The sequence below is a fragment of the Leucopleurus acutus genome (genome assembly GCF_964270905.1).
Source record: "Leucopleurus acutus genome assembly, chromosome: 11".
NCBI classification, from domain to species: Eukaryota; Metazoa; Chordata; class Mammalia; order Artiodactyla; family Delphinidae; genus Leucopleurus; species Leucopleurus acutus.
In genome coordinates this window covers 76,432,264-76,456,255 of record NC_139152.1, presented here as the reverse complement: position 1 = coordinate 76,456,255, position 23,992 = coordinate 76,432,264, and the positions used below count along the sequence as shown (strand labels likewise).

At 35.3% G+C, this 23,992-nt stretch overlaps 1 protein-coding gene across 7 annotated transcripts in view; it reads left to right on the top strand.

Moving 5' to 3' along the window:
- EEA1 (early endosome antigen 1) overlaps window positions 1–23,992 on the top strand; it is a 271,730-nt gene that overhangs the window by 237,201 nt on the left and 10,537 nt on the right. For all 7 annotated transcript variants that reach the window (XR_014326625.1, XM_082851184.1, XM_082851183.1 and 4 more), the window contains 6 exons: window positions 2,267–2,422; window positions 4,952–5,091; window positions 8,430–8,760; window positions 9,849–9,950; window positions 11,827–12,021; window positions 18,418–18,600. Coding sequence is in view for 6 of the 7 variants with exons in the window: in XM_082851184.1 (XP_082707310.1) it covers window positions 2,267–2,422; window positions 4,952–5,091; window positions 8,430–8,760; window positions 9,849–9,950; window positions 11,827–12,021; window positions 18,418–18,600 (1,107 nt within the window). In the remaining variant the exon portion in view is untranslated. The remainder of the gene's footprint in view (window positions 1–2,266; window positions 2,423–4,951; window positions 5,092–8,429; window positions 8,761–9,848; window positions 9,951–11,826; window positions 12,022–18,417; window positions 18,601–23,992) is intronic.

The following is a 23,992-nucleotide window of genomic DNA, read 5'->3' as shown; positions in this document are numbered from 1 at the left end:
AAAGCTCGACTTGTGCAGCTATAGTTGAGCTTCTTAATATTGTATTTCTCCCATAATATAGACCTTGGTGTGGAGCTGAAATGTTGACTCCTAATTGTTGAATTGTTGCTTCATCCCATCAAGTGCCAATGACTGGGAAAGAGACAGATTTCCACACCTGTTTTAAGTAGGTAATCAGGCTGTGACCCAGATATACTTCCTACTTGGAAGCAGGAAAAGAGCACCATGTATTCCACCTCAATAGTAAGAGTTACTCTCTTTTCTTGGGGGTAGGAGTAAGTAGGGCTGGAAAGCATACACAAGTTACTCTTCTCAACACTTCTGGTAGAATAAAAGCTTCCTCCTTTAGGGCCAAGCTCAAAATGCTGGTAGATTTTTCTTACCTTTGACCAGGTAGGAATTTTTAAAGTTTACTTTTTGCTTGAGAAGTAATACTGGTTGTTGGTCCAAACAGTTTTTAAACAATATAGTAGTGTATGAAGTTAACAAAACAAAATGATTTTCTATATTTACCCTTAACCCCAATCCATCTTTTCTCCTTATATGGAAATTTTGCTTTTAAATTTGGTATGTATCCTTCCAGACATATATAAACATTGAACAAAAATATATGTGTGTGTGTATATACACACACACAGATCTTTTTGTTTTATACATATACTATCATTATATATGTTGTTCTGCAGGTTGCTTTTTACTTTATATTGTTATTTACATTATTGCTAAACACATCTGGAAAGTATTTTCTAAGTATTAGGTCAGTGCCAGGAACTATAGTGGAAAAAGTATTTATAAGAATAACCACATAAAAGTTTAAAATTTACCTGCCAAAAATATTACAAAATTCTAAAGCAAGTAGCGAAAGAATAAAACATTTTCTGAAGCATGTCTGATGAAGGGTTAATATTTTTGATGTTTAAAACACTTTTACATAAGAAATAAGTGACTAAAAACAAAAGTAAATGATCAAAACTATATTAGCAAATCCTCAAGTTCATTAAGAACCAATTGCAAATTAAGACAATAATGGAATATGCCCTTATTAAGGTAAAATGTTTGTGTGTAAGTGTTTAACACTGGAAGGATTGGACATGGTGTAGAAGAACAAGCCACTTCCATACCTTGCTTGCGATAGTATACATTAGTTCAACCTTTTGATGGTGGTAGGGGAAGCTGGTTGGCAATATATTTATTTTAAGACCTTTAGGATTTTTCATATTCATTAGCTCACTTTTAGTCCTTTACCCTAAGGGAATAATCGTAGTTTTAAGCATGCTGTTAGCATATCTGCAGAAAGGTTTGTAGCAATCTAAGAATATAAAATAGGACATTTGGCAAAAAATGGTCTGTATTGATAAAATAGAAATTTACGCACTCATGTATAATGATATTTTAGAAAATAATGTCACAGTTTCATGATGCATTGTTATGTAAAAACAAAGGAGGTTAGGGCTTCCCTGGTGGCGCAGTGGTTGAGAGTCCGCCTGCTGATGCAGGGGACATGGGTTTGTGCCCCGGTCCGGGAAGATCCCACATGCCGCGGAGCGGCTGGGCCCGTGAGCCATGGCCACTGAGCCTGCGCGTCCGGAGCCTGTGCTCCGCAACAGGAGAGGCCACAGCAGTGAGAGGCCTGCGTACCGCAAAAAAACCACAAAACAACAACAAAAAAAACAAAGGAGGGTACAGTAAAACAGTATGTAAAGCGACCTCCTTTATTTTAAAAGTACAAATCAAAAAATAGAAACTAACATACAGAAAAGACTAGAAGGAAAGTTATGAAAAAATAGTAATTACCTGTGGGTAGTGGATTTACTAGTAATTTTTATTTTGTTTTTTTCTGGGCAACTAGATATTCCCGATGAATTGCTCAAGTTTTATAATGTAATCCCTGTAATTAAAAAATTATATTAAAAAATGGTGTTTTGAACATTGAAAACATTTAATTATAGTATAAAGGTGTTATTTTATTATTAGCCTGTTTAATATTCTGTTGTATCTTTTGGCTCCTAAAATAACTCTTCCTAGAAAAAGTTATTGAGCTCTTATGTGTGTAAACGTAGTATCTCAGACTATGTACAACTTCAGTTCAGGTCCTTTACATTGGTGGGTAAATATAACCTCTGATATATTATTAGACTTATCTATGGTCTTACTCACAATAGTTTCTTAAATAAAGTTAGAGTTTTCTGCTTTACTTTGAACAAACATTTGGGCATTACAGCAAAGTAAACCTTACCAAAGTTATCTTTAATTGTACTTTTTATAGGAGTTAAATAAGATCACTACTCAGTTGGATCAGGTCACTACAAAGTTGCAGGATAAGCAAGAACATTGCAGTCAGCTGGAAAGTCATCTTAAAGAATATAAAGAGAAACACCTCTCTTTAGAACAGAAAACTGAAGAACTGGAATGTCAAATTAAGGTTTGTATAAAGGAAACTGTAGCCATATTTTCTACTGCTGTAGCAATGGAAATTGATGACCTAGAAGGAATCAAAGATTTTAAATTTGCAAACAAGTGTGAAGTTGTGATATACCAATTTAAAAAATTACTTGTAGTTTTTTCATGTCTTAATTTTGGATTCCACCTTTACTTTTAATTTCTTCACTAATGGATGGCTTTTACAAATAGCAGTTTACATATATACGGGTTGCATTGTAATGTGTAAGTGTTTTAAAGAGACAACCAACCAAGGATCTACTCTGTAATTACAAGGAACTTAGTTTTTTATTGTTGTGAAGTCTCTTCTGCCCTATCATTCCTGTCTTCTTCCCTCCTTATTCCAATGTAATATTCAGGTATGGTATATTTCTTCCTTTTTTTACATTTTACATTTATACCCTTTGGATTTTGTTTCTAATTTAATATTATTAAAACTATTATAATTTACATTATGGTAAATTGCTTCTTTCTTTAACACAACTTCAAGTGAAAGTATTGATTTATACTAAAGAGATTAAATGACTGACTACACATATTAGAGAAGGATTTGACCTGAGTCCTTTGTCCTTTAAATTAGAACTTCTATAAGTTAAAGAAAAATTTCTCAAGTTACTATATATGTAACTTATACCTTCACAGTCAGATGAAGCACTTCTGTACAATTACAGAATCATGGGCTATGTATATTTCTATATGTGCATCTATAGCAATATAACATGGAAGAAGAAAATTACATTTACAATTCTATTTATGGGTTCCCTTTTCTTTATGGTCAGTGATAATGGTATGATCAATTACATGATGTAATGGTTGAAAAGAACAGAAAAACTTTTTTTTTTGGTCTTTTTTTTAAGATGAAAGGCATCTAATGAGAATTCTATTTGAGTATCTTTTAAAAATAGTTATTTAGGGACTTCTCTGGTGGTACAGTGGTTAAGACTCCACGCTTCCACTGCAGGGCAGGTACGGGTTTGATCCCTGGTCAAGGAACTAAGATCTCGCATGCCTCGTGGCGTGCCCCCCCCCCCAAAAAAAAGATATTTAGAACCACTAGTGTCTATTGTGATCTATGACAATGTCGGATATTTAACATTTTGTAATTATTATTTTAGGAAGTATTCCACCTGTTTTATATATATATGTGTGTGTTTGTGTATATATGTAGTTAATAGAACTAACATAGTTACATTGAATATCCAGTGTAAGTGTTGAGTAAGAGCCACGGGTACCTAAATTGGCTTATAAAATAGTATGCAAAATTTTTACAACTATACAAGAAAAGCATTGCTTATAGATGTTTAAACTATATATTTAAGTTTGATTTTGTAACTTCGTAAAAATACATACAGTTATATGTATATGTATGAGATAGAAGCCATAGTGTGAAGAATAATAATCTCTAGACCAAGAGATTAAAGAAGCAAAATCAGAAGTTTAATTGGCTTCATATTTACGGTCAGTAGGTGTTAATGAGAAGGATGACATGACAACTCCATTTTAGTTTTGAATATTTATAATTATATAACAGTGTTGTAAGCTGAATATAAAGGATTATATATTTTATTTATTTATTTTAAAATAAATTTACTTATTTTTGGCTGCATTGGGTCTTTGTTGCTGCGTGCGGGCTTTCTCTAGTTGTGGCGAGCGGGAGCTACTCTTCGTTGCGGTGTGCGTGCTTCTCATTGTGGTGGCTTCTCTTATTGCAGAGTATGGGCTCTAGGTGTGCAGGCTCAGTAGTTGTGGTTCGTGGGCTGTAGAGCACAGGCTTAGTAGTTGTAGCGCACGGACTTAGTTGCTCCGTGGCATGTGGGATCTTCCCAGACCAGGGCTTGAACCCGTGTCGCCTGCATTGGCAGGCAGATTCTTAACCGCTGCTCTACCAGGGAAGTCCCAGGATTATATATTTTAAGTGGGCCCATGTGTGAACCTGTTACTTAGTTTTTTCATACTTGAGTTAATAACTTTTACTCAAGTAATAAATATAATTAAATTTATTCTCTTATTCAGAGTTCATTTTATTTATTTATTTAATTTTTTAATTAATTAATTTTTTTTTGTGGTACGCGGGCCTCTCACTGCTGTGGCCTCTCCTGTTGTGGAGCATAGGCTCCGGACGCACAGGCTCAGCGGCCATGGCTCACGGGCCCAGCTGCTCCGCGGCATGTGGGATCTTCCCGGACCAGGGCACGAACCTGTGTCCCCTGCATTGGCAGGCGGACTCTCAACCACTGCGCCACCAGGGAAGCCCCAGAGTTCATTTTAAAAAGTGAAAACTTAGTGACTGCCTGTCATATATAAAGCCAGCTGCTAGGTCTTCTGAAAGATTCCAAGATAAATGGCTTCTTTATTCAGTGATGGCTTCAGAATGTGTTTTTTATTATAACATAAATATTTTTGGTTATTTTTGTGTGTTATGTCAACACCAATTTGAGTGTAAATAAATGTTATAATGTTTGATAGATAATCGTTGACATTAAAATGGTTTTATATTATATTTCTGCCATAGAAACTGGAAGCTGATACTCTTGAAGTTAAAGCAAACAAGGAGCAAGCTTTGCAGGATCTACAAGAGCAAAGACAGCTGAACACAGATTTAGAGCTTAGAGCCACAGAATTGAGTAAACAACTTGAAAAGGAGAAAGAAACGTAAGCTAAACTACTTAAGGGAGAGGATTATAAACTAAGTTTCATAAGATTTCAATTTTGCTATCACAGTGCTTAAAGATTTATTTGATTCTATAAACTACTGATATTAATGTGAATGAAAAATAAAGCCATCACAGTATGGTTAAATAGGAGGGCTTGTGACCAGTCACATTTCAGTAGACTTTGTCTTTAAAGGCCAAATACACCACTCTGACAGTTGGCAGACTGGATCTGTGTCAGGATGGTGAGGGTTTTTGACTCTCAGTAGTAAAGCTGGAAGCTGAGAGCCTGGGAAAGGTATTCAGTACCTTTCAGGGAAATGAAATAAAACCCATCAAAGTTGATGATAGTTAAATTGTTTTATACCTTCATGGTTTCATCCTTGTTTTGGGAGTGATGACAAAATGTTTTTGTTCTCACAGCTAGTAAATTGGGTCCTGACATTGTGAACTTGAGGATATACAGATGCATTTTGTGCCTCAAGTGGCATTTCTTCTCTTAACATCGTCGTTTCCAGTGCCTAGGTATTTGGGGAGTACATCTGATCCTTTGTATCACCCACTGAGTGATTTGTCACCTCTGGAACCCAGTCATGTGTCTGTGAAGATGACCTTTGAGTTGGTTCTTGTTCTCTTTCCCAAGGCCCGCTATGGGCCCAGTGTTTCTTTCCATTTCTACTGAGGTTTTTAAAATTTTTGCCTTTATACTTTATGCAAACATTTCTTATGTGGGGTCCTGCATTTCTAGAGTACTGCCTAAGAAAGAAGGGCTGGGTAAACATTTCTGAGGTTTGACTAAACCTCACCCCTGGTCATAGGACTCAGCCCAAATAACAGGGTACAGAGCTCCACTTTCTCAAGGGCCACCTTCACTCTGCATGCAACTCTTTCCCTCCAAATTCCATCTTATAATGTATTTTCATTACTCTGCGGTTTAATGTATTTTCAAATATCCTTTGTGATTTCTTTGATTTACAGGTTACTTATGAGTATATTGTTTACTTTTCAAATATTTAGGACTCTTATAGATATCTTACTGTTATTCATTTCTAATTTAATTCCATTTTGGTAGGAGAACATACTCAGTAAAATTCAGACATTTCAAATTTTCATTTAGGGCACAGTGTATGGTTTATCTTGGTTAAGTTTCCATGTACACATATATGTGTTTTTGGGTAAAGTGTTCTATAAATATCAGTTAGATTAAGGTGGTTGATAATGTTGTTCTAATCTTCTATATCCTTGCCAATTTTTTTCTCTGGTCATTTCTGTCAGTTTCTGAGAAAGGGATGTTCAGATTTCCCAGATTGTGGATTTATTTATTACTTCCTTAAGTGACTTTGAAAAAAATAAACTAAGTTTTATAGTCACTATGCAAGGCTTTATTTCTTTTTTTTTTGTACTAAAGAATTTTTTATTATTTTTATGTCTAGAGGTTTGTCATGAAATGTAAAGCCACTAATTTAAAATATTTAATGAGATATGTCTCAAAGGGTTTTAGTGTAATAGAAAACAGGCATATTTAAAATAAAATTCTGTATGTATTTGTGTGATATATATATACAAGTTTCAATATAAATAGGGATCTACTATTAACTTTTTTACATAATAGAGAGCTGGTATAGATAAAGATAGATATCAAAACTGACTTTTTTTTTTTTTACATCTTTATTGGAGTATAATTGCTTTACAATGGTGTGTTAGTTTCTGCTTTATAACAAAGTGAATCAGTTATACATATACATATGTTCCCATATCTCTTCCCTCTTGCGTCTCCCTCCCACCCTCCCTGTCTCCCCCCACTAGGTGGTCACAAAGCACCGAGCTATCTCCCTGTGCTATGCGGCTGCTTCCCACTAGCTATCTGTTTTACGTTTGGTCGTGTATATATGTCCATGCCACTCTCTCACTTTGTCACAGCTTACCCTTCCCCCTCCCCATGTCCTCAAGTGCATTCTCTAGTAGGTCTGTGTCTTTATTCCCATTTTACCCCTTAGGTTCTTCATGACATTTTTTGTTTTTTTCTTAGATTCCATATATATGTGTTAGCATACGGTATTTGTGCAAGCCTTTATTTCTGTTTGCTTTCTTTGATTCACATAGTCTTATGATTTTATAATAATTACTTATGGAAAAGTTAAGTAGCATAGTAAATATATCAAGTCCCAGTTTTAGGGTTGCTTGACAGGGATTTTAACTATATTAAATGGTAAAGTAATATTAGTACAATGACTTTTCTATTTAGACCTTTAAAAATCCACAAGGTACAGATCCTGTGAATGTGCCTTCATATGTTCTAGCTACTTTTTTTAAAGTAAAAGTAAGTTTCTGGGACTAAAAGTTAGAAAACTTCAAGGTATAGATGCAGTTCTGGTATTGTTTTAATACCCAACTTCAATTATGTGGCTGGTACATTTTTTAATAATCTCTCTTTAACATATTGTTGAATTTATAATAAAGTACATTGATAGTAAAGTACATTGGAAATAGTATGCATTCTAGAAATATTACTTTGCACTTGGTTTCATTTGCACTTTAAAAAATGGTTGATCTTTAATGTGTTCTTTTCTTTTGATATGTAATATGCATAATTTTATTCATTTTATGAAAGCAAAGTCTTTAGTTTAACTTTCTTAAAACAATATCTTCATTTCCTCATTCTTATAACTTTTTTTTCCTGTTTTAAAAAATTGAAGTATAGTTGATTTACAATATCATGTTAGTTTCAGGTTCTTGTAACTTTTTAATTCATTCCGGTGTAGAAAACTTATATTAAATGATAACAAATCTTTTATATAATCTGCTAGGCTCTAGGATTAAAGTAATCTTTTGTCTTTCCTCCATGTTTGAAATGAAATATTTCTTCTATTTTTTAACTTTATTTTTCCTGGTTATCTTATGTGTTTTCAAGTTTAAGACCTGGCAAACACATAATGTGTTTTAGTTTTTCAAGGAAAGAGGCAGAGTTCTCTGTGCATGGGGGCTAATGTAATAAATAGGTTCTTTAGGGCACATGGGAAAACATTTCTGGCTGTCATACACTAGAGGGTTTGCTGTATGCACAGATTTATTTGGTGATACATTGTGGTCAACAAGACTGGATTAAGTCATGGGCTTAGATGGTCTTGGCTTTACCACTAATTTATTTGACTTGAGGAAAATCATCTTCATCTGTTAAATCATTGGATCAGATGTTCTAAGGCATTTTTCAGTTGTGTGGTTTTATGATATTAAATTATTGTTTTTACTTCTTAACTACACAAGAAAGTTTTAAAACTCAATAATTTATTTGAATGGTAAATTATGCATTATTAAAGAAATTGTTTCTTAAATATTTAGAGTATCCAATACAAAGTTGGATCTACAGAAGAAATCTGAAGCGCTTGAAAATATTAAGCAAATGCTTAACAAGCAAGAAGAAGAAAAAAAAGTCCTTAAACAAGAAATTGAAAATTTAAGTCAAGATGCAAAGATGCAGCACAAGGAATTGAATAACAAAGTTCACACAGCAGTAACAGAACTACAAAAAGTGAAGATGGAGAAAGAAACTCTAGTAGCAGAGCTTTCTGCAGCAAAAGAGAAATTATCAGAAGTTTCTGATTCTTTGAAGAACTCCAAAAGTGAATTTGAAAAGGAAAACCAGAAAGGAAAAGCTGCTGTATTAGATTTGGTTAGTTGTTTATGTTTACTGTCTTAGGTAGAAGTGATTTTTATTTAAAATGTAGTGACTTTTCTGCTTAATTCACTGTTGACTTTTCACCCTGCATTTAAGTGATTTTAAGTGTTCTTAGAGGAAAGGAATTGGGATTACTTAACCTGAGAAAAAGATATTGGTGTTTGTGTGTGTAATTTTCCAATGGCCCAGAAAATTTTCAGTTGAGTATATAGTTTTTCTCTATTCTGGGTCTGGTGCTAGATTTGGGAAAGACTACAGCATGTTTGTCCTCAGGGACACTTCCACAGAGAATATAGCTACTATTTGAAATGTTTTTCACTTGACTATAAAAAAAAAGAAAGAAGACCAGAAAGATCTAAATGATTTTTAACTCTGGTGCTATAAGCTTTCTTAATTCTTCATTCAATTTTCTAAAACTCTAGATAATACCATGTCTTAGAGATACTGTAAAAAATATTTAAACTATAGAGAAAAAAAATCTGAGTCTCAGGAAATGCGTAAAGAGGAATGTATTCTCAGAAATATTTTAACCCAGAATAACAGCAAAAGTAAAATTCTTTTGTTCTCAATATGAAGGTCAGTGAAAGTGTTGAGTACCATAAAAAACATGATTTTCGTATGTTGCTTTTATGTTCCTTTCTGTTTGGAGGAAACATCTTCTATCTGTATATGTTCCCACTTAAGTTATATGTAATTATTTTTATTTGTTGTTTCAATAGTTTAAAAAAATTTGCTTCCATTTTTTGAAGCCCATTATTCTACTTTTAAAATAGTATAAGTTAATTAATTCTGTGACATAAAAATGTGGTTTCCAAAGTATTCTAAAATCTTGTCTAAATATTATCTAAAGTATTTATTGTGACTATTGGTTGATAATAGAAACTCTTAGCCTTTTCCTCTCCCTCCCCATTTACTGCTATAATATTTGCCTGTTTTTATTATTGAAATGGATGATTTTGTCCCATCTTAAATCATCAGTGATTCTGGTTTATTTCCTTGTGTGGATCTTACTGAGATTGTAAACCAAAATTCTTAAATTCACTACAAATATTTTCTGCATAATGTAGTTTCCATTTTTTTAGGAGAAAACATGCAAAGAATTAAAGCAGCAACTTCAAGTACAGACAGAAAGCACGCATAAGGAACAGAATGAACTGAAAAAGTCACTTGAAAAAGAGAAGGAGGTAAGATTTTTTTTCTATAACTAAAAATATGTAAAGCATAATAAGGTCTTTATATTTTCAAAATATTTTCACAATACTTAAGTCAAAAGAAGGTTTTTTCATTTGTGTTCTACCTACTACTAAAAAGTTTCAAGCTAGTTTAATAAAAGGCCCAAAATAAAGGATTATTATTAATAAAGGTAGAAAATTGAGTCAACTAACTATAGAGTTATAATTAGATAATCTAGATTAAGGAACATTACTATGGATAAAAAAAGTCTTAATAGATTTTCCATAGAAATGACATTTTAAGGGCTCTTTATTTCATGGACATTTATATTAATGGCATATTTGATAATGGTTTTATAACAATTCAGAGATTTTTCTATGATTAATGCTTCTTTTGTTCTCCATCAAAACAAACAAGCAAATGAGGAAATAAATGGGTATAATATATATTGTTATTCTCTGAAGACATACCTCTAGCAGCTAGAGTCCAGGCATGTAGCTTTCTAGAGATCAGATTTGATAAAGCAGCAAAACATGGTCCTGACAAGTCTTTAGTGTGATTGTGTTCTGGTTGTTGATTGAAAGAAGACACCTGTGCTTTATATGCCAGCCATGTAAGTGGCAAAATTATAGAGGTTTAATACCCAAGCTGTGAATCCAGATTGTGCAAATTTATATCCTGACTGTGCCAATTATTAGCTATGCTGTCTTGCCTTGCCTTCTTAGGCAGATGACTTGATCTCTCTGTGCTCCAGTTTCCTCAGCAGTAAGATGGGGCTAATAGTAGAATCTGTGTCATAGGATTATTGCGAGAAATAAATGGGTTAATATATTTCAAAGTGCTCAGAATACCAGCTGTAACAAAATAAATGGTCAGATGTTAGCTATTACTTTATTATTGGTTATCATAACATAATCATTATTAACACTACCTGACTCCTGTTTTGCACAAAAATATTTCCCTTTGTATTGGAGATAAGCTGAAGCATCCATATATAGCACTGAAACTTTTTCAAAAGTAACTTTGAATGGTCAGATGCTCAAATTAGGTTCTTAATGAAATATGCATAAAATATGTAAACATGACTTTGGTTGGACGGGTGAGAGGTAGTGTAGTTCACCTTGGCCACAGAGGAACCTCAGTGTGACTTCTATATGATATCTAATTTTGAACAGAAATATATCCTAGAAGATTGTTAAAATAAGGTAGTAGCAAAATATGCCTCAAATCTCTAAATGAGGAAACAATTGTGTGGTATAGTTTAGTGTCATCAGACAGATACTAAACATATTTGCCAAAAATTATCTTGGTTTTATCACAGTTAATATGAAGCTATCTTTTCTGATTCACTGGCCAACAGGCTCATTTAGCATTTCTTAAAAAAAAATATTTATTTTACTTTCTTTGGCCCCACTGTGCTGCTTGCAGGGATCTTAGTTCCCTGACCAGGGGTCGAACCCAGGCCTGGCAGGGAAAGCGCCGAGTCCTAACCACTGGACTGTCAGGGAATGCAGTTAGCATTTTGAGAATATTCAAAACAGTAGACATTTCAGCAATCTAAAGATTGATGTTGATTTTCCATTTTTCTATGATATAAGAGAACACTAATCTAGTTCATTTGCAAGCTCTATCCAAATGTATAAGTTAAAAAGGAAGGCAAGATTAAACAAATATTGAAGATTAATCCAGCATGTCATCCAGTAGTGAATAGTGTCAGTTATGAAAGCTCCATGAGGGTAGGGATTTTTCTTTTTGGTTTACTACTGATTATTTGTGGCCAGTAGACTCAGTAGTTTCTACTTAGAGTAGTGCTTGGCATGAATAGGTACTCAATAAATGCGTGTTGCATGGATAAATGAACGCTAAACAGGTTTTATTTTCTTTTAGACTTCTCATCAGCTGAAGCTGGAGCTCAGTTCAATGCAGGGACAAGTCATACAGGCCCAGAATAGTTTAACACAAAAGGAAAAAGAAGAACAACAACTTCAGGGTAACATAAATGAGCTAAAGCAATTGACTGAACAGAAGAAAAAGCAAATTGAAGCACTCCAAGGAGAGGTTAAAATTGCTGTTTCACAGAAGGTAGTGATATATTTGTTTACTTTTTATGGGAAGAAAAACTTTGCAGTTAAGATAACAATATGATAGTAACACAGATGAGTTACAACGAAGAAAATTTTACATATGCTCAAATTTTTTTCTAAGTTAAATGCACTTAATTATATGACTAAATATCTATGTCTGGATTTCCATTCACTATAACCATGTTGTTAGATAATTCTTATTTGAAATTCTAGCACTAATCATTTGTTTGATAGGCATAAAACTACCTTTTTGTAAAATAAGATATAACTAACAATGTTAAGAGAATAATTTATACATTTCTAGTGTATTAGAAAATTTTACAGGAATTTAAAAATAAATTATCCTCATTAAGGGAATATAATCAAGAACAAAAATCATAAATTGAGATATATTTAAATATTCAGTAGTATAGGTTTCATATATTTATAATTGTTTGGTTTTTTAAGTTATAATGGTTTCCATTTCCAAACCTATCCTGATTTATTATTAAGCATCCGTTCTTCATCCTTAAGTATGTTTTTTTGTTTTTTTTTTTTTTGCGGTACGCGGGCCTCTAACTGTTGTGGCCTCTCCCGTTGCGGAGCAACAGGCTCCGGATGCGCAGGCTCAGCGGCCACGGCTCACGGGCCCAGCCGCTCTGCCACATGTGGGATCCTCCCAGACCGGGGCACGAACCCGTGTCCCCTGCATCGGCAGGCGGACTCTCAACCACTGCGCCACCAGGGAAGCCCCTTAAGTATGTTTTAATACTTGTCCAGACTAAGAGTTGATAAAAGTGGATTGAACTTAATATTTGAACAAAATGAGGTTTTCCCCACTGTTGATGTATGCATATTAATTAGTTCATGGAGTAGTAAGATATAAGATCCCTAGTATGTAAAACAAGCAAAATATGTCATGTTATTAATAGTTGGCTTGTCACATTACTAGAGGAAAAAAAATTAACCCCACAAATACATATTTTATGTTGACCACTATTTTTATAACTATTATTATGGCCATTTTACACAAGAGTAATTTTCTAATAACAGAAACAAGAGTAGACAAATTTGTCTATCCTTTTTTTGTGTGTGTTGTATATAATCATACATCAGGATATAATTATCATAGTATGTATTTTGTTCTATGATTTGATATCTTGAGGTCATTTTTTCCCAAAATCTATTAGCCTCATATTCAAGTTTTCCTTAGATCTTCATTTTTATAACAGTATGACTTAGTAAATTAAAAAAAAACCCAACAACTATTTTTAGCATATTTTCTTTTTTATTAACTTATTAATTACAGTAAGATTTCTTCCAGATTTATGATTAATATATATTGCCTATACTTTGCATGGCTTTACTAGATGACACCTTAAGGATTTTGAGATTCAGAGGAAATGTTCTTATTGGTAGTTGTCTTACTTGGGACTGTTATAACAAAAATACCATAGACTTGGTGGTTTAAAAAATAAGCATTTATTTCTCACAGTTCCGGAGACTGGGAAGTTTAAGATAAAGGCACTGGCATATTGAATGTCTGGTGGGGGCCCACTTTCTGGCATGTGGACAGCTGTCTTCTTGCTGTATCCTTATATGCTGTATCCTTATATGACTGAGATTATCTCTTGTGTTTCTTCTTATAAGGGCACTAATCCCATTCACGAGGGCTCCACCCTCATGACCTCCCAAAGACTCCACATCCAAATACCATCACATTTTTTTTTTTTTTTTTTTTGCGGTACGCAGGCCTCTCACTGTTGTGGCCTCTTCCGTTGCGGAGCACAGGCTCACGGGCCCAGCCGCTCCGCGGCATGTGGGATCCTCCCGGACCCGGGCACGAACCCGTGTCCCCTGCATTGGCAGGTGGACTCTCAACAACTGCACCACCAGGGAAGCCCATACCATCACATTTGATCTAGGCTTCAACATGAATTTGTCGGGGGGGGGGGTCACAAACATTCATAGCAGTAGTTCACTTGTGTCAGTGTATGAATGCTAGAAAAAGGAACACCTTTAACCTTGGGGAGGACAGCATTTTGGGGGAGTGTTGGGTAGATAGCCAGTCTCTGTAAATTAGACTTGGGATTTGGAGTTACCTAGAGAATCACTGAAAGGCAAGAATTGTTTAGTTTTATTGAGGAGCAGTGTACTATCATGGAAAGAAGATAAATTTTAGAGGCAGGCAAATTTGAATTTAAATTCTGTGTGACACACATTAGGTTTATGGTCACAGGAAAGTGATCCATCTTTCTGGACTAAACAAAGTAGGGTCATAGAGTTGTAAAGGTTGAGATAATTTGAAGCAATTATACTTCAATAAAGATCTATTAAAAAAAAGATTGCGATAATGTATTTAAAGTACCTAGTACTATGTGTGCCCAGTGCCATGTGGAAGCAAAATAGTTGTTGGATATTATATATAAGTGTAGCAAACTATGATCTAAGAGTGTCATTTTGCCTGGTAAACCATATAGTGATGGTCTCTGGAAACTTTTCACTGGGCCACAGTGAAATAGGAAAAACAAGGATAAAGTTTAAATGGGTATAGATGTGTATGAGTACACACGCATACACAACACACACCCCATATATATCTATATCTACATCTATCTATCTATATGAAACACACATACACATACACTTTTTTAATGTGATTGTGATTGTTGGGGAGTCACAGGTAAATCCAGCAAGGCTATATAAGTCATCAGTTCCTGTACCAACCTTATTTGAAACCTAATGTGGGAATACAGAATGAATAGGATATGGCCCCTATTCTCAAGTAGCCTATAATTTAATGAGGAATCAGGTATGTAGGGAAAAAGAAAACTAGTAGAAAGGAGAATGAGAAAAATTAGAACTTAATGGAAATTTTGACTGGCTTTCTAGAGGAGCTAGCATTTGAACTGTGTCTTTGAAGACTATGCTAATTTTGAAAGATTAAAAAAAAGAGGAAATTAGATATTTCAAAGGAGAGGAAACAATATTAGCAAAGTTTGCGAAACTTAAAAAAAATGTCGTTATAGAAGATTTGCTATTGGAATACCTCGTAAGTGGAGAAGTGAGGGGAGATAACGCTACAGAATTGGATGAAATCAGATCACAGTAGATATTGTATAGTTGTTTCCACTTTAAATTTTTAATATTGGAAGACTAAAGGTAAAAATCTTTAGAAGGGAGAAATGTAGTCAGACCTGTTTTAGAGCAAAAACTGATAAGCTTGTGAAGGATAAATTGTAAATGATTGACCCTCCTGTATTCTCCTTTGGAACTTTGGGTTTACTTCTGTTAAACCCATTATCAAGCTGTTACATTGATCTTTTTATTTTCTTTTATTTAACTTAACCACTAGTAGATTTGAATCCCTCAAAGTCAGAGAACTGTGTTTTCTAACAAATAAGCTATCGATTTTTAAAAAAATGAATGAATGAATCAGCCTGTCATTTAGAGTAAGTAAAATGAAGGCCCAAATATGAACCCAGAGGGCAATTATGATCAGTGTTGAGACTTTGTAGAGGGCTTATTTGAGCCATAAAGGTGATTGAAGAGAAAGAAAACTAGATTGTGGGGGGGAAAATGTTAAAGAAAAGAAGTAGTATTCTACCAAAAAAAAAAAAATGCAGTGTAGTCTTCAACACGAAAAACAATGTCCAGGAATTCTTCATCGTGAAGACTCTAAATTGGAGGTAATGTGGGATGTTATCAGATAATGTGTGTGGTGATGAGCCCCCTTTCCTCTATAGGCAGTTAGCACTGCCTCCTGGCAATCTGCTTCCTAGCTCTCTTGAATCTATCCCCTTTTCTTATTTCCCAACTGCCACAGTCTTAGTCTAGGCTATTTTTTTCTCTTATGTGGACTATTATAAGAGTCTCTTAATGGATGTCGTGGGCTCTATTTGTCCACCTCCCATCTGTTTGTCATTTATTCATTCGAGAAATATTACTAGGCACCTATTCTGTGCCACGGACACAGTTCTAGGTGTTGGAGGTGTAGCTGTGAACAGACAAGGAACCTATTCTCATGGACTTAAACTTTCTTGGGGGGAAGAAACTTAAACAGGGTGATGTGAAAGACAGTGATGGGACAGAGTCCTACTAAAAGGTTGAGTGATCAAATAAGCCCCTCTGAAGAGATTTGAGCTGATACATGAAATACAAGAGCTATCCATATAGTGGTCGGGGCGGGACAACTAATGCAAAGATCTTAAGGCTAGAACAAGCTTGGTATTTTCTAAAAATGGAGACCAGTATAAGTTAAGTATAGTGGAGAGAGGAAGAGTAATATGCGATGAGCTCAGAGAAGTAGACAGGGGTAAAGGCATAAACATAGAAACTTGAAGATTATAAGATAACAATGATGTATTTTGTTCAAAGGATAATTAGAATCGATTAGGAGATTTTTGAGCAGAGAATGGTGGGATCTGACTAAAGGGACATAAAGGAGCAAGCAGGAAAGGCATTGAAAAACTATTGCAGTAGTCTAGAAAGTACAAGATGATGGCATGAACTAAAGTGTTAGCAGTGGATGATTTGGGAATATCTTTTGTAAGCTGAGTCATCAGGACTTGCTGATAGGTTAGATGGTGAGAGATGATGGAAAGAGGAGTCTAGAATAATTCTAGGTTTGTGGCTTGTACAAGTGGATAGATGGCCATTGGATAGATGGCCATATTTACTGGGGGAAGTAACATGTTTTTGAGGAGCAGGGTTGCTGTCAGGAATCAAGATTTCTACTTGAGATAGATATCAATCACTCAAATGAAGATGTCAGGGAAGTACTTGGATATAATGATCCCAGAGTTCAGGCAGAGAGGTTGGAGCTAGAGACATAAATTCAGGAGTCAATTGTAAATAAACAATATTTTTTAAAATATTTAACTTAACAAGGATTTATTCACAGGAATACTTGTAAGTAGAGAAAAATAACAGAAAAGCTAAACAAATGAAATGAAGAGGATCCAAACCAACTTTCACTTTGTAGCTTTTTAATTGCACCCTGTGTGCATATATCTAGGGCACAGAGGGCCACCAACATACGCCAATACAGTGTAGGAACCCTGCATTACGTCCATTAACTTAAACATATATTTAAGATCATGCTTTGAACAAAAAAAGAAAGCTTAGAAGGCAATATGTTGAGTGGAAATAAACATTGAAATATAGCAATCATGTCTTCAACTTCTACAATTATCTTTATCTTAGGCAGCCTCTTACAGATCTTTTACCATGTAATTTAAGTTTTAGAAGTTTTGATAAAATCACTAGTAATATATAACCATGCAGAAAGCACATCACACTGACAGCACAGAGGCAAAGATTTTGCACAGATATATCTGCTTTCCACATTGTGCAGTTTACACACAATACAGTATCAGTCTTATTCCTAACAGATCCTAAAAAGATATTTCAAGGCCTAGCTGTAAACTATAGTACTTTATATCTATATTCTTAATAAAAATGGGTCTAGCTGGGATCTTCTAAATAGAGACTGTATATAGAATAAAAGAGGGCTAGAGACTGAACCCTGGGGTCACACAGTATTGAGAGATCAAACAAGAGAGGAGCTAGTAAAAGATTTTAAGATGGAATGACCAGTGAGGTAGGAGGACAACCTAAAACACAAGATGTCCTGGAAACCAGGCTGAAGAATATTTCTAGGAGGGGGGCATCATCAACTGTTTGAAGGACTGCTGGGATGTTCAATGAGATGTGGACAAGGACATGAATATTGGATTTTGGAACAAGGGGGTCGCTGATGACTTCAACAGCAGTTTCATTGAAGTGTATTTATTTTAAAAGCCAAGTGCTGCTTTTCATGCTATGCTTACATATATTTTATTTATGTCATAATTTGTGCATATCTCCTGAACCTTCTTAAAGACTGAAGGTTTAGAGTTTAGAGGAGTTGCACCTTTGCAACATTTTCTTCTCTTCTTCTGCCTTGATGTTAATAAAGATGACCTGTAGAAATTTCTTGTTATTTTTGAATTTCAAGGAGTAGAAACAGTATACTTCAACTTAGTAATGGCTTTTTAATTATTTCATGTAGAAATTTCCCATAGTTCAACCTTAAATTATATCATCTTTTAAAGCATGCAGCACTGTATCTTCCATCAGAATGTAGTTGTTACTTTCAGTCTCCTGAGACCTTGGTACTTGGGATTCTCAGTGAAATTCTTTTTTCTTTATTTAATTGCTGTTTCATTTTTTGTCTTTTAAATTAGGACTTGTTGAATTTTGTAATTCTTTAATTTTGTAACTATAAGGTAAGTTACACTTTATTAAAGTAGAATTTTAGGGCATAACTACAATTCAATTTGTTCTTAGGAATCTTAGTTGTGTGGATTTCATTCTATATTTGTAACTGGTTTTTGGTATGCATACTGTTTTAAAAAACTATTGTATGTTTCAGACAGAACTTGAGAATAAACTACAGCAGCAGTCAACACAAGCAGCACAGGAACTTGCAGCAGAGAAACAGAAAATATCAGTGTTACAAAATACCTATGAAAAAAGTCAGGAAAGTCTAAAACAGCTTCAGTCTGATTTCTATGGGAAGGAATCTGAACTTCTTGCCACAAGGCAAGATCTTAAGGTATAGTGAACTATATTATATCATAAAAACCAATAAGTTGTTTATAGACATTCATTAAATGATTGATTTGAACACAAATGGGCACAGGAATGTTAGTATTTGTGGAATATCATGCTTCTTTTCTGTTGAATTATTATATTTGGAGAGACATGCTTTTTAAATTGTTTTATAGAACAAAATATATATGTAAATACAGGCATTTAAAAATAACATCTTTAATAGAAATAATTTGGAAATTGTTAATTGCTACGTTGGCTTATCTAAGGACTTTGCTGCCTTTATGTAAAAAAAAAAAACTTTTAAAACGGACTGCTGTTAAAAAAATCTAAGGAGTTTTTTATTTTTTTGCGGTATGCGGGCCTCCCACTGTTGTGGCCTCTCCCCTTGCGGAGCACAGGCTCCGGACGCGCAGGCTCAGCAGCCATGGCTCACGGGCCCAGCCGCTCCGTGGCATGTGGGATCCTCCTGGACCGGGGCACAAACCCGCGTCCCCTGCGTCGGCAGGCGGACTCTCAACCGCTGCGCCACCAGGGAAGCCCTAAAAAAAATCTAAGGAGTTTTAAATGTAAACCACTTGTGAAAATGCAAGCAATTTTACTGTTGCTTGTCAAACAATATTAACTTCAGTTTTATATATTAGTCAACTTCCCAAGACTACTGGAATGCATAATGATTAAAATTAGATTATAGCTCAAAGTAAACTTAACCTTAATTATCTAAACATATATGGATATTCTGTCCTTGGCAATACTGTTTGATTAAAGTATCATTTTTACTAAAATGAAGGCTATGGAAATAGGGTAAACAATTTTTATGTAGCATTAAGGTATCAATTCTCTAAGTGAAATGGAACATTTGTATTCTCTCGCAGAAGAGTTAGACATTTCTCTTTTTTTTTTTTTTTTGCGGTACGCGGGCCTCTCACTGTTGTGGCCTCTCCCGTTGCGGAGCACAGGCTCCGGACACGCAGGTTCAGCGGCCATGGCTCACGGGCCCAGCCGCTCCGCGGCACATGGGATCTTCCCGGATCGGGGCACGAACCCGTGTCCCCTGCGTTGGCAGGCAGACTCTCAACCACTGTGCCACCAGGGAAGCCCCGGCCATTTCTCTTTTTTGTCATAGTGAAATAGTATGCTTTTTGATTCTTTCCTGTGTTTGGATTTTTGTTTCTTAATTTAAAATGCCTTATTGAAAAGTTCTGTTGAAAATCACAGAATATTTTTATATATAATATACATAAATATGCTATGTCACTTTATTCATAGGCTGCTATAGGGAAGGCTTTATGAAGGAGGTAGGACTTGACCAGGTCCTGAAGGATATAAGAATTTGAATACACAGAGAGTCCTGAGAAAGATCAGTTCACTCAGGGGCAAATTTGAGAAAAGGTGCAGCAGTGGGAACCAGCAAAGCCAGGAGGCAGTCACCATAATTGTCTTGCTAGAGTGCTGGTTTGTGTTTGGAAGTTAAAGTTAAAAAGGTTGGGATCAAACTGTGAGGTATCTTAGATGCCTAGCAAGGACGACTGACTGGACTTTATATTGGGTTGTGGGCGGGATGAAGAGTCTAAGCAGAGGAATAAAATGAAGAAGATATAATTTAGGTGACAACCTGGAACTGGTTTATAGATAGCAGCTTGGTTTGGATCTGGCGTAAACTAGTGCTGGGGAGATTAGTTAAGAGGCTATCTCCCTTCCTTCCTCCATAAACTCCAGTAATCTAGCTGTGAGCTGATTAGAACTGGAGTTAAAGAGGATGGAACAGAAGAGATTAATGGGAGAGAGAATATGAAACAAAAGGGCGTTTCAAAACGTACAGGGTGCAAGGAAGTGAAGGAATCAGTGGTGACTAATGATCTGACAAAGAAACAGGAGACTGGGTAAAAGAATTTTCATAGGGCCAACAGTAGATATTATATATATATATATAGTTCACAGTTAGCAAGAGTTCTTTAAAAAAAATACCACCTGACATTTAGAAAGTGTCTTACTTGCTATATTCTCTAAGTAGCTTTAAATTATTATTAGCTTTCCTTTACAATACTGTTGCAAGTCAGGGAGGGTTTGTGGAAGAGTTTGGACTTTATCCTAAAGGCAGGAGGGAACCACTGAAAGGATGTGCTTGGATTTGTATTTTAGGCCAATAAGTGGCTGCAGGAGAAGGAATGGATTGTAGGGGAACGTGGCTGAACGCTGGGATGAGAGAGGAGACTTTGTGGTAGTCCATGTGCGGATGGTGACAGCTCGGGCTGGTAGTAGTAAGGATGCAGAATGTGCATGAATTCCAAGGACATTGAAGTGATAGAGAAGATGAAACCTAATGACTGAGTAGAAGTTCTGTAGAAATCACGTTTTTTCTTCATATGGATGTATTATTTACCCAAGAGCATAACACAGTAATAAGACTTAGATCTTTTAAATCAGTATTTTTTTCATTAAGCCAACAATTATTTTTATTATGCCCGAAAGCTACATCATGTTCTAATTTTATACACAAAAGAAAAATTCAAATGTAAACATGGGCAAGAAGAGAAAGACAGAGGGATAAGGCTGTTGTGGAGTTTAACAACTGTTGAGAGGCCATAGATAGACTCTCTCTTCAAAGCTTCCTTTTGCAGATGAAACTGAGGCCCTGCTTGGTTAGTGACAGGCCTAGTGTTTGCACAATAACAGAACGATGATTGGATCTCAGCTCTTCTGATTCATAGCCCTTTTTAAAAATAATTAATTAATTTGGCTGTGTTGGGTCATTGTTGCTGTGCGTGGGCTTTTCTCTAGTTGTGGTGAGCGGGGGTACTCTTCCTTGCGATGCGCGGGCTTCTCATTGCGACAGCTTCTCTTGTTGCGGAGCGTGGGCTCTAGGCGCTTGGGCTTCAGTAGTTGTGGCACACAGGCTCAGCAGTTGTGGCTCTAAGTCTCTAGAGTGCAGGCTCAGTAGTTGTGGTACACGGGCTTAGTTTTTCTGCAGCATGTGGGATCTTCCTGGACCAGGGCTCGAACCCATGTCCTCTGCATTGGCAGGCAGATTCTTAACCACTATGCCACTGGGGAAGACCAGTAGCCCTTTATTGTTTTACCATCATTTCACTAGAATTTTTTTTATAAAATAGGATATTGACAAATATAAAATAGGATATTGAAATTTTTTAATAAAATAGGATATTGACAAATTTTTATAAAATAGGATATTGACAAAATATCCTGTTTTATTTTTTTATGAAATAGGATATTCGGAAGTTAATCCTTCCAAAATGACAGGTATCTGAACTACTTAAGTTAATTTTTTAAAAAAGAAAGAAATTCCTAGGAAAGTTCAAATAATATTTATAATAGGCCAGAATAATGGATCAGCCATTCTTTTGCTTCAGTGATTATTATATGACCTTATGTATAAGAGAGAAAGGGAGACGTTCAGAACCTTGTAACATGACACCTAAGTCAAGGCTGCCATCTGTGGGCTGATGGTGTATACCAAGACACCAGTAGAATGGAAGACCGGCTGGCTTGATCTATGCTTTTAGCCCCATCTGCTGGATTATTTATGAAATACTAAAATTTGTTGACTGTATATTTCAAACTGGCTATGCTGTGTGCTATTCTTTGTTTTCCAGGAAAGGTAGAAGTGGCGTTTAACTGTAAATTTTGCACCCTCAGTGAAGTGAAAATTCTAGGATAAAAAGTTTAGAATAAAATGTAAATCTTCTTAGCCTAGTACTGTTACGTCATTTCATCAAACATCAAGAAAATATAATAACTAAAAATTTTAAAGTTTTATTTTGAAAGAGAAAAGGGAAAAATTGTTGAACAGACCCCCCCCCCCCAAAAAAAAAAAAACCCACCAATAGCTACCACAGAACAGTGTAGAAAATCTTTTTCTTTGCTACATTACTATAATGTGATTGCGGTATTCAGGATCAGGGTTGGTACTTGATCTACTCAGAGATTTGCTTATCCAGTAGCAGTGGGTGGGTTAAAGATAGCCCCAGTAAACCATCTAATGGAAGAGGGAGTTCTCCAAGGGAAAAGATGCTGAGCAGATGAAAATAATATAGTCTGAAGCAAGAAAGATAAAAGGAAAATTTGAAACGGCAGTATACTGCTGAATGACATAGATGAATATTCAGAGGCAAGGTAGAACAACATGTCTTGGCTCAGAAAATAGTGCAGATTTTGAACTTGACTTTAAAGATTTAGTCACTAGGATTTTGTGAGTTCAGAGTTTTATAGGCTGTTATTTAAACCATGGGCATTTTGGAATTCTGTGGTCAGAGATTGGGGGTATTCTTGCTTTTAGGCTCTAGCAAGTGTTGGTATTCTTTAGCATTAGATCAGGACCTCTGTTACCGAATTACAATTGCTATAGACAGCATGGGCTAGGCTTTGTCAAATTTTATTCTTTTTCTATGAAATCACTCTCACCTTTTGTGATACTTAGGTCAGTTCCGACATGCCCACAAAGCCTTCTTTAAACATTCCACAGAGAATACACTCACACTCGTTTTTCTGTGCATTTGGCACATAGCAAATGCTCTAATACCCTGTACAACTTCCATTTTATACCCTGGTTCTGTTTTCCAGGCTATATGGTCAGCTTCTTTAAGTCCAGGACCATCTTTTACCCTCCTGTCTACCTTAGTAGTATACTCAATTAAAGCTTAGCTGCTTGATTAGTAAAGGACTAGATGACTTTAAGTCTTTTCCAAAAAGGAAGTCTTACAGTTTTTAGTGTTCTACTGGAAACTATTGAAAATGGAAATTTGATTTATATCAGAAAAGACTTCTGAACCGGGTTATTTGTAAGGAATAATCTCTTTCAGGAAGCTTAAGTAAAGCCCTTTAAATAAGGTTTTCATTTATTCATTATTTTTCATCGATTCTTTATCAAATGCTTACTGTAGCCAAGCCTAGATAGCAGTGATTCCTCCTGAATTGTATCTTCTGCCTTTTTTTTCAAAGAAACTGTATCTCCAGAATAAGAAAGATAAACAACTTCTAGATGGTGGAAGAGCATCTTAGAGTTATTTCCCTTAGCAGCTGAGAGTGGCAAGGTTCCTGCCATTTTCCATTCCCCACCTGTTACCATATCCACCTCCAAATCAAAACCTAATGAGTCAAAAAAGTTGCTGTTTCCCCCAGATTCAGCTTCTTGAAATATTTGGGCCTTCGAACAGTTAGTAACTATGGACTGTGTTAACTGACAGAGCTACTTCTACCACACAGATGAGAAGTTAAGAGGATGGGGGTGATGGCCTTGTTAGAAGTAGAGCCTCAGATGTCTGGTTGACTTTACTCTTTTAGTTCACTTAATCAGGTTGGCAGATTAGAAATACATTTTTTCCCCCAAGACAAAAACCCCTTTCTATTTATTAAATAAACCTTTTAGTGTGTCAAGG